The 13,782-nt window shown below is 41.0% G+C and overlaps 1 protein-coding gene across 2 annotated transcripts in view; it reads right to left on the reverse strand.

The window, feature by feature from the left end:
• Positions 1–5,270: 5,270 nt before the first annotated feature.
• Positions 5,271–13,782, reverse strand: part of LOC147903024 (GABA transporter 1-like) — a 31,389-nt gene continuing 22,877 nt past the window's right edge. Inside the window, exons 3-7 of one of the 2 annotated variants that reach the window (XM_087374119.1) lie at positions 7,869–7,966; positions 7,247–7,433; positions 6,877–7,007; positions 5,953–6,144; positions 5,271–5,735 (exon numbers count right to left, since the gene is read on the reverse strand). In XM_087374119.1, coding sequence (XP_087230245.1) covers positions 5,355–5,735; positions 5,953–6,144; positions 6,877–7,007; positions 7,247–7,433; positions 7,869–7,966 — 989 coding nt within the window. In that variant the 3' untranslated portion in view covers positions 5,271–5,354. Of the gene's footprint in view, positions 5,736–5,907; positions 6,145–6,876; positions 7,008–7,246; positions 7,434–7,868; positions 7,967–13,782 lie in introns of both variants that reach the window. The other variant, XM_087374118.1, reaches the window with a different exon arrangement.

Raw genomic sequence — 13,782 nt, forward strand, 5'->3', positions numbered from 1 at the left:
GCATAGCATACTCCCACTTGTGCTGATCCTCATGCATCATAGCCTCCCTGGAGCAAGAAGGCTCCTCGTAACCAGTATAAGAATCACATAGTTTGCCCTTGGAACAAATCTGTCAGGCAGTCTAGACACTCTAGTTGATCTTCTCAAGGAAATTTTAGCATTCTATCCCGCCTGCATATTAGCCACATTGAGCTCATCATTTCCACCCAATAGATGATCTATCATCTGCCCTTGATTGTGTACTTGTGGAAGTATCTAGTGGCACCATTTCTTGCACATTTTGTGCATGGACAACTTATTATCTATCAACATATGCAGCTAGATTCACATCTTGGAAAGTGATTCTCTTCATTTTCACATCCCTCATAGGTGTCTTATGCATCTTCTTCTCATTCAAGACCACGTCATAGCTTTGTATGATATTCTTTGCTTCTGGATCCTAGAGACGATAGCTCATATCTCCACTTTCACCATAACCTAAAAAGATGCATTTCCTAGACTTAAGATCTAGCTTCTTTCAAAGCTCTTTTGGCACATGTGCATATGCCTCACACCCAAACATACGCAAATGAGAGTAAGAGGGCTTCTTTCCACTCCATTCCCCTTTAGGAACACCACCATCCAAACTCTTATTAGGTGATCTATTGATCACATGCACTACAGTCGTTATCGCCTCAGTCTAAAAACCACGAAAAAGACTTGCATTGGAAAGCACACATTGCAATCTTTCCTGGATGGTGCAGTTCATATTTTTTGCCATGAATTTTGCTTTGATGTACGAGGGGACTTGAGCTCGCAGTTGACCTCACATGTATCACAAAAATGCTGAAAGTCATGAGAGAGAGACTCTCCATCATTATCAGTCCATAGGCGTAAGCTTAGGCACATGTCTCACATTTTTCAAAACAAATGATGACGCATTTGCCAAAGAAAACTTTGTGTCACCTGCTCCCACTATGTCACTTGCATAGTTATTTCCAAGATGCACACAACCTATCTTCCCAGTGTTCCTTTGTCCTCCCTTGGACTCTCTTTCTTCTTATTTGCACTCTAATTTGCATTCTTTTTCTTATCCTTTTGCTTTCTTTTCAGCTTGTAGCAATTCTTTTTCATGTGGCCCTTCCTGCCACAATCATAACACTCAATGTCCCATGCCTTGGATTTGCTACGAGACTTCTCTCTTTCTTGGGACTTCCCCAGGAACTATGATCTTACCCTTTGCACATTTAAGGATGCACCTTGCTTGTTGCCATCCATAGACTTCCGTCTAATCTCTCGGCCATCAGGCTACCCATAACATCATTAAACTTTAGTACTCCACTAGGTGCAAAAATACTGACAGTTGTACGGAAGTTATCCCTCGAGAATGGCAATGAACACAAGAGGAATATTGCCTTAGTCTCCACATCAAAATTCAGATTCTGAGCCTGAATCTGGCTGAAAATAATATTGAATTCATTTAAGTGAGAAGAAATGGAGACCCCTTCCTCTCTCTGCAGCTCAAACAATCTCTTCATGAGGTAAAATTTATTAGAGACAATTTCTTTCTCATAGGTGGCACATAATTTCTTCCAAAAATCTTTCGTATTTTACTCATTTACTAATGTGAAATAAAGTGACTCTGCAAGATGAAGTCCAGCAGTAGAGTTTGCTAATGCATCCAACTCATTCTAATCATCCTCAAACATATATGCAGGCTTAGTTGCAATCCCTGCCAAGGGCTTAATCTACTTCTTTTGAATAAGCACATCCCTTATCTGTTCTTTCCACAAAGAAAAGTTTGTTCCATCAAACTTTTTAATGTTGAAAAACTCATCTTCAGACATGGAAGAGGATGCCATGATGCAAATAAAGCAAAATCCCAAATGCTAGTGCCTGAAAGAAAGAACCACACCAAATACCAGTGCACCCAAATGTGTATGCCAAAATGGAAGGTAATATCACCAAACCTCAAAGGCCCAAAGCATCAAAATGCATCTAACTCATGTGCATATATTGTGCATCCATATGAGCAAAATCTGGCCCAAAAGAACTTGCAATGACAAAATCATCCAAGAGAGCATAGCACTATCAATGCATCAAGTGCAATGTGTCAAAGCTATCCCTTAGCGTAAAAGAGCATCTGTGTGCTAAAAGTCCATCAATAAAGTATCCCACAAGGCAATTTGGGCCTATCAATGCATCCAACAAGGATTGCAATGCATCCAAATGGCTTATAAAGCATCCACTATAACCCAATGCAAACCACAAATGAGCGCACATGGCTCAAACTGCAACCAGAGTGATCTACATAAGGTATATCCAAGAAATCACTGCCCTACGGCAATGATCGCTAGTGAAAATAGAATCGGGGATGTCTCAAAACATGGGTGTCACTACATAATAGGACTCAACAATAAAATTTGCAAATATCTCTCTTCTGTTAGAACTCTAAAATCCCAACCGATGAATGTGAAACCGGGAGTCAACCAACTAGAGATTTTAGCATGACCCTGATCCACCGAAACAGGCAAAATCCAAAATGGCAGCCTGTGCGAGTGAGTCTGAACCACGGGCATCCAGACATAGGGAGAGCTCAGAGAGACAAAACTTCTCTAAATCTTCACGGAATCGCACACGAGTTTAGGGGTTTTTAGGCCTTTGGAATGCAATGGAACATACAAGTTTGGAAACCGTGGTCCCAATCACCGGGTTGAACACATGGGTTAAAAAACGTTTTTGCAAACAGATTTTTTTGTAAACACCACCGGAGTATAAATGATGAGCAATACAGAAGTTTAGGATGTCTTGAGTCCATCGGTTGCTTCAAACTTACGTTCCAACACACCAGACAAGAAATTCGTCACTAACTCTCAAAACCACGTTTTTTGCTTTAAAAGCCACCTAAAAGATTCGAAAACCATTCGAGAGACTTCCAAAACCACCAACAGGCTTCCACAAGTTCAAATACCATCTAGGCAACTCAAACAAGCACCCACAAGCTTCTGCAAAGCTGCAAATGCCACCCACATAGCTGGATGGATGCAAAATTATCTCCCGAGCTTAGCTAGACCACCCACAAGCGTCAGACAAGACCACTCAGGCTCTGATACTAGTTGAGATTACTCTCAATGGAAGTGGAATGGAAGAGAGTGAGAGAGAGAGAGAGAGAGAGAGAGAGAGAGAGAGAGAGAGAGAGAGACAGAAGAGAGCCACACAAGTTTTGGTGGGTGCAAAACACCCTAATCTTATATGTCATCCATATATATATGTCTTTGAGTATTGTACATAAGTGGGGTTAAGACACAATGGCCTTTAACCCCCACAAACTATTTCGAGTAGCTTGATGGAAACAATATCTATTGAGCCTGATTGAAGCCCTATTCAAAATCAACATCATAGCCTCAATCGAAGAGGATAAGCAAGAAAATTGCTATGACTATGGCCTCATCATCTAACAGGCCCGTTGTGCCACATAGAAGAGGACTTCAAGCTCCTAGAGTGGCAAGGTTTAGAGCGTGCATGGCCATAGAAGAAAACAAAATTCAAAGGAAACATGTGCCTTTCCACAAGATAAACTAGGCTAATGGTAGGTAGAGGAAACTAGGGTGATTGAAGAATGCGCTCAAGCTGATGGTCAAGCAAAAAAAGCAAGGAAGAAAGCGAAGCACTCAAATATGAAGCTGAAAAGGCTTAATCACATAAATAAGCATTTAAAACCTAGGGCCCATGCCACAGTGGCCAATAGTGAGATCTAGACAAGAAGAAGCATAGGTGGACTAACCCTTGAATAAGGTACCAATGTCTAGATCCAAATGCAAAGTTCACCAACAAAGGATCCAACATCTTTGATGGGATTAGGAGACAAACAAATGAACTCTAGGAAGTTGAAGAGCTCCTACAATTGATCACAAATCTAACAAAGCCCATCAAACCAAAGCCTTGATGTAAAGATGACCCCAAAGGAGTAGGAGGAAGGAATACCATCGCAAATGATCCCTACCACATCAATAATCAAGGCCACCTACACTGAGAAGACCCATTAGCACGTGAATGAGCCAATGTTGGGAGACATGAACAAAGGAAGATGACCAACTAGGAGATGCTACTAAAGAAGTAATGAATCAAACAATTGTGGGAATGAGGAGTTGGGTCACCGCTAAGGTAGAGCCCATAGAATTTGAGCAAAGGGGAGAGGCAACATGATCCACTACCAAGAACACATCCTATACAACCATGAGCAACAACCGGTCAACAACATCAACAGAGAAATATGACCTCGCAAATGAGACATACCAGTAATCAAAGCCAAACAAGACAAACAATTCTCAACAAAACAAACGAACGCACCTAACCAATGAAAAATACTATTCTACTCTTAGACAAATGAACCCAAAGAGTGAACAAATAGGAGATTCTGCTGACTTTAAAATGGGGACTAAAAGATTTATGGTACTCTACGCTTACAACAATATGTTCGTGAGCGGGTGGACGAGGAGGGCAATCCTAGAAAACTAAGTTTACAATCATCCCTTTGATTGGCCTTACATCTTGATCGCAAAATAAAGCTAAGGCCAATCAAAGGGATGATTGTAAACTATATATATATATATATATATATATATAGATAGATAGATAGATAGATAGATAGATATCCTAGACTTCAGAGAACACAACACATAGATGTAGATGCATCACTAGTGACATCCATTGAGCTCAAATACCACAATGTACCATAACAAATATTCCAAGAATGCTAAGTGGCACCTCGATCAATCCTCAAGTACAAGGTTATGAAGCAACAATCTAAAGTCAAAAGAGCAAGGTGAAAAGCCCTCCGGATTGTTGCATCTTCTAATTCAAGCAACTCTATTTCTCATGGTCAATACATAGGGCATTATTAATCAAGCTTTATTAAAAGCAGTTAATTGAACAACTCATCATAAAAGAAACATCAATTATTTTGTTTGTAATCAATTGACAACTATGTCTTGAACTAAGATAGCTTGTTTATAACATTAGAAAATAACCGTCAAGACGTTTTTCTAATGTTCTACACAAGCTATTAGTTGGATCCTTAATTTAAAACATTGTTGCCAAAATGCTTGCAAACGTAGCATTCAGAACACACTTCCAAATGTATTCCCCTATGTGGACATACATATCCATATATATATCGCTGGGAACCATTTAAAACCACCTTCCATACGCACATATGTTCTAAGGTTCAAAGATATACAACACTTTGAATATGAGAACAACTTTTAAAAACATATGCTTTATCCCTTAAAATGAACTTGAGTATCATTGATGATCAAAATTCAATTTTTGACTTCATCCAAAAGGTACAATAGTGCACTTCCTTCGTAACTTATTTACACATTTGAAAAAATTTTGTAAGTGCTTGCATCGAGAACTATTTGCCGAAGAGAAGCTATGCAGCCTAAAACAGTAACTACAGAGTATACAGAAATTATGATAGTATTAAGCCAAAATCCCAGTGTCCTTGTAGAAGATTTGAAGACAAGCATGTGCATGAGCATAGGAAGAACGAAGTCGAGTGGAGTGTAGCCAATTGCACCAATAAGTGCATTGATGTCCCCAAAAAAAGGTAGCATTGCAGCCAAAAAGGTAGCTAATATCACAAAGAGTGAGCGTGCAGCCAGCCGAGGTACAAGATTCCTCGTTGAAAATCTTCCCTTGCCAACATCTGCAGTTCTTCCTTCCAGCACTTCAAACATAGGTTGCATGTAGATCTATTATAAGCACACCAAAGGCACTCCTGAGAGACATTGCCCAATCCAAATATAGCAAAATTTAAATCAAATTTGTACCAAAAATGAACATCTCTCTTTAGTTGGTCAATATCAAAGGATAGAAACAGGACAGGAGAAGAGTGAGAGAGTGAGAGAGAGAGAGAGAGTATACCAAGGCAACAGCTAGTAGTTGCAAGATTATGAACAAGTTACTCACAAAAAAAAGCCATCTTGGAATGAGTGACAATCCCTCTTGAGTAACCATGTTGCTAAAAATGTTCCCAGCAGCATTGTTGCCAAAAGCCCAATAGCCAGACACTGAAACTGAGAAGAATGTAATCAAGACCACACTATAACATAAACATAATCCTTTTATCATTTTTCCTCGAACTGGTGGAGCAAGGGTTGCCTGAAAGGTTGACACAAACGAGAAACTATGAAATTTGTAACTCTGAAATCCAGACCATTCTAGCTCTCGTAAGACCACAATAATCTTTCTAAACCTTCACAATTTATTTCAATCTTCTCAAACCATGCATTAAAATATTAATTAGGATGTGTGCTAACATAATCCAGAATTTTATCTGCACCAACGCTACTCTAATGTTGTATTAATCCATCAAGTTGATTCGTAATGCTGTATGGGCAGCATCAGATAAGCCAATGTTCTACACTGGGCAACTAAGTGTAGGCCACATTGATTGTAAAAGAGAAGCAAGATCCATGTCCAAGGCCAACACTTCAGAACAAAGTAGCAAAAATATATCATTTTACCTGCTGGATTGAGAGGAGGTAGCTAGAAATGCAAAATTACCCCTGGATACCAAATAAATAGCGTTTCACCCTTGCTGCTAGCAGCTAAAGCGCATTAGTTTATTTCTTTGTCCCTGCCCTCGTGATAGAAAAAGGAAGCAGATATGATGATATTTTCTTGTTCTCAGAAAGAAGGCCATTAAAAATAAACATTCAAGATATGCAGAAAATTAGCAGGCATAGGCATCCATAAAAGCTGATTGTTCATAGAATAAACAAATTTAATGATCATTGATTGGCTTTGTCCTTGAACAAGAGCATCTGCAACATTAAGTCAACAAACTCGCTCTCTAAGTGATCCAATTCAAATGAGGCACCAGTTACCGACCTGAATCTCTGCAATGACAGCGTTCCCATATGTTGTAGACATTATTGCTATTGAGTTGAATACAAAAAACATCTTCTGCACCGAGGTCCCAACAAGAGTGTAGCTTGCTGACTGATGATACTTTGAATGCCCTTTGCATCATCCACAAGGGGGGAGAAACAGGTCAAATAGATCAACTTACTCATGCATTAGTAAAGTAAGCATGTATGCCTAGGATACAGCTTGCACTTTCAAAATCAATTCTTTTAAGAGAATGGGGACCACCAGGGGCTTCTTTGAATAGCATCACATTCTTCATTTATCAGAGATGTATTCATATGTGTACAGTTTTTCAGAATGCATGACTCATAAAATTTGCTACTTTGTATACCTGCTATAATGGATCCAGCAACAGCACATACACTATAACCAATGCACAATAGTATAGACACAAAATTGATATGGCGAAGAGCATGGAATGACGGTATCTGCGATACTATGAGCATCACTATGCCGAAAATTATGATAAACTGGTAAAGCTCCATGGTCCCATTTGGATGATATAATATGTATATAGACTGTGACAAAAAGCAACCATCCATCAGCATAGAATTAGAGCACATGCTCATTTCATAACTTGACTAATCCGTTGCTCAGGAGTGCTCATAGTCTAGTACTTTGATATGGAAATATTACTATCACACACTGACCTAAAACCACTTAGTCTATGACATGCATATGCATGTTTACAAGATCTGAAATAAGAGCTCCTTTTGTTCCAGTGCTTTGATAGGAAAATTTCCAATCAAGATTAATGTTACATAATAAGTGAGGAACCTCAACCAATGATTTATATGAAATCTGCTTACGTATCATTCACTTTCTTTCAAGAAGTTCAACATATACATATATTCCTTCGATCATACATTCACAACAAACTTCAATCGAACACAAGGGATTTGTTTTACAGACTCGTTTGAAGTCTACTTCTATAAGAGAAAGTAGGGGAACACCTTGATGCTTTGTCCACCGGGTAAGATGCTTGCCACAACAGTCACAAAGCAAACCGTAAACTGTAGTGGTATAACAACTAATATTGTCCACCTGCACCCTGCAAAAAATTACAAGTGACCTTTTACTGAAACAAACGTTGGATATCTATCAGGAAGGACAGAAATAAGTTATTTAAAGTATCGTGCCCAAAGCTTAGTAGAGCAACCATGTCTTTAAAAAACAACACATAAAGTAGAGAGGAAAAAGCTTCTGTGATTGGTCACTACGCATGACCTGTGATCTCCCAAGTCTATGTAGCTTGCAGTATTTCAAATACAGTAGATCATTGAGGTGCCACTCCGAGCTTTGCTCGTACTCCTGCTCCTGCTCCGCCTCCCTGCCCTCCCTCATTCGTGCCCCCTCTCTGCCCCCACTCCTGCTACTCCGCCTGTTCCACCACTCGCCCCAGTCAACAGTAGGCCTGGCCTCTCCTCCCACCAGTCCATCGAACAGAGCGGCTGAACAAATCTGGAACTATCAAGATTGACTCTGTGGTCAGCCTCTCTTTGAGTGTGGTGAATGCTGTCTTTTGTGATATTATATGCCCCAAGTAATGGATCTCCCCCAAGAAGAATTCACTATTCTTGCTGTTTGCATAGAGCTGGTGATTTCTCAGCTCTTGAAACACTGTTCGTTATGCCCTTCTTCGGACTTAGAAAAAACAATTATGTCATCGAAAAAGGTACCCGTGAACTGTTTGTGGGGTCGGAAGATGCGATGCATCATCCTATTGAAAGTAGCTAGGGCATTAGTCAATCCAAAAGACATCACTAGATATTCATACAACCCAAAAGTAGTGCCGAATGCTGTCTTATGCACATCCTGAGGTTGTATCCTCACTTGGTGATAGCCACTCTTTAAGTCTCCTGCTAAAAACAAAAGCTCCATTTATTTGATCCAGCACATCATCAATGCGCGGAATAGAGAATCTATTCTTGATGGTCATTTTATTTAGAGCAGGGTAATCAACGCACATACAGAATGAACCAACTTTCTTCTGTACCAGCAGTACAAGGGAGCAAAAAGGAGAAGACTCCAGCCCCTTGGATAACGAGTCTTGCACCTGAGCCATAATCTCCTCACTGAGTTGCACTAACTCTGTATGGGGGCCTATTGGGTGGCTCACTGCCAAGAAGGAGTTCTATGCCATGATCTTCAGGTCTCTCAGGGGAGAACTCCCCTGGCAAAGCATCAGAAAAGCAATCTTTAGAATTTTCAAGAAACTGAAATTTATTCTGATCTGCCTCACTTATTTCAGCATGCATTTCAACATCTCTCTCTTTTACAAAAACCATGTAAGTTGAAACTGAAGACTTTGTTTCTTTTCAAACTATTTGATACAATGGGAATAGTTTCCCCTCTATTCCTAGCAACCACACGATGTACTTTGCCCCTATTTAACTCCAGCACTCTTTCAAGAAGAGTCAACTTCACTACCTTGCGATGGAACCAAGGCATACCCAAGACTACATCGTGATGTTTCAGTGGAAAAATGAAGAAGTCTTCCTGATCCACACAACTCTGTACATGAAGACGGAGCTTCCCTATCAAGGGAGTGACTGGCACAGGGTTCCCACAGAACATCTGGTTGACATCTACCCCTCCGTCTTTATTCCCAACCTTAGGGCTAGATCCTCTGATATAAAGTTATCCGCAGCCCCTCAATCAAATAAAATCAACGCTTGCTGGTCTCTGACTTTGCCCCATGATAGCAGCAATTCTCGTTCCTCTGGGTTTGAAACATGACCCAGTATGTAGTGAAGGGGGAAGGGACAGATTTGGAGATAAGGAGAGAATAGCAAAAGGAAGGAGAAGAGAGGAGAGGGGGAAAGAGAGAGGAAGAGAGAGAAGGATGAGTAGATAGAGAAATAGAGAGAGAGAGGAGAGAGAGAGTGTGAGCGTAGGCAGCAGGAAGCAGGGGGGAGGAGGGAGAGTAGATAGGATTAGATGTCACATCAAAAAGTTACATAGTAGGGGATGGATGGAGACTTATATAGTCCCTCTACATTTCCCACCTAAAGGGCCTCTAACTTGGCCTCTTTTTCCCCTTCATTACTGTCATGACAAGAGAAATGATTATTTAGTTAATTAATAGTCATTAGAACTTTATTATTGTTAGGCGCCAATTTGATGGTGCGGTTATATGTTTGTATTTATGATCGATCAAGCGGTGTAAATAGTACCGCCAAAACTATGTAACATTGGCCAATGATTAGTAATAAAGATGTGCACACACGTGTCTAGGTCCTAGGGGCAATAGGAAAGGGAAAGGGTGCATTAGAGTGCATTGAATGGTAGGTGCATGGGTCATAGGCTAAGGTGTGGGGTTAAAGGTCACTGTGCCTTAACCCCAGTTATGTACAATACTCAAACACATATATAAATGAATGAAAAAGAAGATTAGGGTGGTTCTGCACCCACCAAACTTGTGTGTCTCTCTGTCTCTCTCTCTCCTTCTTCTGTTCTTGCTTCCGTTGAGAGCACTCTCAACTGGTATCAGAGCCCGGGTGATCTAGCTGAGCGTGCGTGAATGCTTGAAGCTCAGCAGCTCTGTGGGAGGAAGGAGAAGCTTTGTGGGAAGCTTTGTGGGTGACTTTACTTGCATCCGAGTGTGCAGAGACCTTGGAGGAACCTTTGAAAAAGTCACTTTGGCTTTGCGAAGTGGTTTTGAGAGCCTGTTAAGAGCTTTCAAAGAAAAAGTCGTTTTTTGAGCTTTTCCCTGTTCCGTTCAATGACAGAGACTCCGTATTGACTTGTAGAGGCAACTATTGCTTGCTTTTGGTGTCCACATTACTTCAGGAGCCTGGAAACACCTTCATTCTTGAATCTGGGATCATTTCATTGGATTTCTGAGTCACTGTGTCAGTTCCTGCGTTTTTTGCCCGGGTGTTGGAACTCAAGTTTGGAGCAACCATTTGCAGATCTGTCAGTTCCGGTGGACTCAGGAGGTCCTAAAACTTCTATGTTGCTCATCATTCGCACTCTGGTGGAGTTTACAGATAGCTCTGTTTCCAAAAACGTTTTTCAGTCCGTGTGTTGGACCCAATGATTGAGACCACGGTTTCCAAAACCGTCTGTCCCATTGTGTTCCGGACGCCCAAAAACCCCTACCTATCAGTTCTTGCGTGATTTGGTGGAGGATTTTCAGAGTTATAAATCTCTGTGTATTCGATTTCGTCTCTCTGTTATGCATTTTTCATTCTAAGGTTTTGAAACCTTAGATTTATGCCACATGGCAGTGGATAAGTGTTGACTTCCATTTCTCACTCATCGGTTGGGATTTTGGAGTTCTGGCAGAAGAGAGATATTTGCAGATTTTCTTGCTGATTCCGATTATGCAATGGCACCCATGTTTTGAGGCATCTTAGGTTCTATTTTCAGTAGCGCTCATTACCGTGGGACTATGATTTCTTGAGCATACCTTATGCAGATCACTCTGGTTGCAGTTTGAGCAGTGGTGCGCTCATTCGTGGTATGCATTGGGTTGCAGTGGATGATTTATAGGCCATTTGGATGCATTGCGGTCCTTGTTGGAAGCGCTGATAGGCCCGAATTGCCTTGTGGGATGCTATTTTTTATGGACGCTTTGCACATGGATGCTATTTTATGCTGAGGGACAGCTTTGAAACATTGCAGGTGATGCACTGATAGTGCTATGCTCTCTTGGATGAGACATTATTGATGCATATGCCAGTGGACAGTGTTTATGCTTGAGTCATTTGGCACTTATTGGCATTTTCTTTTGGGCCAGATTTGCTCATATGGATGCATAGTATATGCACATGAGTCAGATGCTTTGAGCTTTGAATTTTGGTGATATTTCACTCTATTGTGGCATACACATTTGGGTGCACCTAGTATTTGGTGTGATCCTCTCTTGCAGGCACTAGCATTTGGGATTTTGCTTTATTTGCATCATGGCATCCTCTTCCATGTCTGAAAAGGAGTTTTTCAGCATTAAAAAGTTTGATGGGACAAACTTTTCTTTGTGGAAAGAACAAATAAGGGATGTGCTTATTCAAAAGAAGCAGATTAAACCCTTGGCAGGTATTGAAGCTAAGCCTGCGGATATGTCTGAGGATGATTGGAATGAGTTGGATGCATTAGCAAAGTCTACTATTAGACTTCATCTTGCAGAGTCAGTTTATTTCACAGTAGTAAATGAGCAGACTACAGAAGATTTATGGAAGAAACTGTGTGCCACTTATGAGAAGGAAACTGCCTCTAATAAAGTTTACCTCATGAAGAGGTTGTTTGAGCTGCAGATGAAGGAAGGGGTCTCCATTGCTTCTCATTTGAATGAATTCAATATTATTTTCAGCCAGCTTCAGGCTCAGAAAATGAATTTTGATGCGGAGACTAAGGCAATATTTCTCTTATGTTCATTGCCATCCTCATGGGATACCTTCCGTACAGCTGTCAGTAACTCTGCACCTGGTGGAGTACTGAAATTTGATGATGTTGTGGGTAGCTTGTTGGCCGAGGAAATTAGACGGAAGTCTATGGATGGCAACAAGCAGGATGCAGCCTTAAATGTGCAAAGGGGTAGATCACAGTTCAGGGGGAAGTCCCAAGAAAGAGGGAAGTCTCGTAGCAAAATCCAGGGCACGGAACATTGAGTGTTACCACTGTGGCAAGAAGGGTCATATGAAAAAGGATTGCTACAAGCTGAAAAGAGAGCAAAAGGATAAGAAAAAGAATGCAAATTGGGGTGCAAATCAAAAGGAAGAGAGTCCAAGGGAGGACAAAGAAAAAGTGAAGATCGAGGAGATCAATGCTGTCACACGTGATAGTGACAATGATGTTCTCTTCATGTCTAGTTTATCTGCAGAGTTGCTTACCACTTCAGATGATGCATATTCCCAGGATTGGATTTTGGATTCTGGTGCTTCATTCCATGTTACTCCCCATAGGGAATGGTTCTCCACTTATGACAGTGGAAAGACAGGTTGTGTGCATCTTGGAAATGACTATGCATGTGACATAGTGGGAGCAGGTGACATAAAGTTTTCTTTTGCAAATGGGTCTGCATTTGTTTTGAAACATGTGAGACATGTGCCTAAGCTGGTTATGGTGAAAGTGGAGAGATGGGCTATCGTCTCTGGGATCCAGAAGCAAAGAAGATCATACGCAGCCATGATGTGGTCTTCAATGAAAAGAAGATGCATAAGGCACCCATGAGGGATGTGGAAATGAGGAGAATCACTTTCCAGGATGTGAATCCACCTGCATATGTTGATAGGCAGCAAGCTGTCCATGCACCAAATGTGCAAGAAATGGTACAACCAAGTACTCCCACAGGTATACAATCAAGGGTAGATGATGGATCATCTATTGGTGGAAATGATGAGCCAAATGTGGCTGATATGCAAGTGGGACAGCAAGCTGAAATGCCCTTGAGAAGATCATCTAGAGTGTCTAGACCGCCTGATAGGTTTGTTCCAGGGGTAGACTATGTGATGCTTACTGATTGCGAGGAGCCTTCTTGCTACAGAGAGGCTATGATGCGTGAGGATCAACGCAAGTGGGAGTATGCTATGCAATCAGAGATGAGTTCACTTATGAAGAATAAGACTTGGGACTTGGTTTCTTTGCCACATGGAAAGAAAGCATTGCCATGTAAATGGGTCTACAAAATGAAGGTCACAGGTGATGATGTGCCTAGGTACAAGGCCCGATTGGTTGCTAAAGGGTTCAAGCAAGAGAAGGGTGTGGACTTTGATGAGATATTCTCTCCGGTTGTGAAAATGACCACACTTAGATGCATCCTTGGACTAGTGGCAGTAGAGGATATGGAGCTTATGCAAATGGATGTCAAGACAGCTTTCTTGCATAGGGATTTGCATGAGGAAATTTACATGGTGCAGCCAGAAG

The sequence above is a fragment of the Dipteris shenzhenensis genome, chromosome 4 (assembly GCF_047967505.1).
Source record: "Dipteris shenzhenensis isolate YYH24624 ecotype China chromosome 4, Dip_SZ_1.0, whole genome shotgun sequence".
In the NCBI taxonomy this organism is placed as follows: Eukaryota; Viridiplantae; Streptophyta; class Polypodiopsida; order Gleicheniales; family Dipteridaceae; genus Dipteris; species Dipteris shenzhenensis.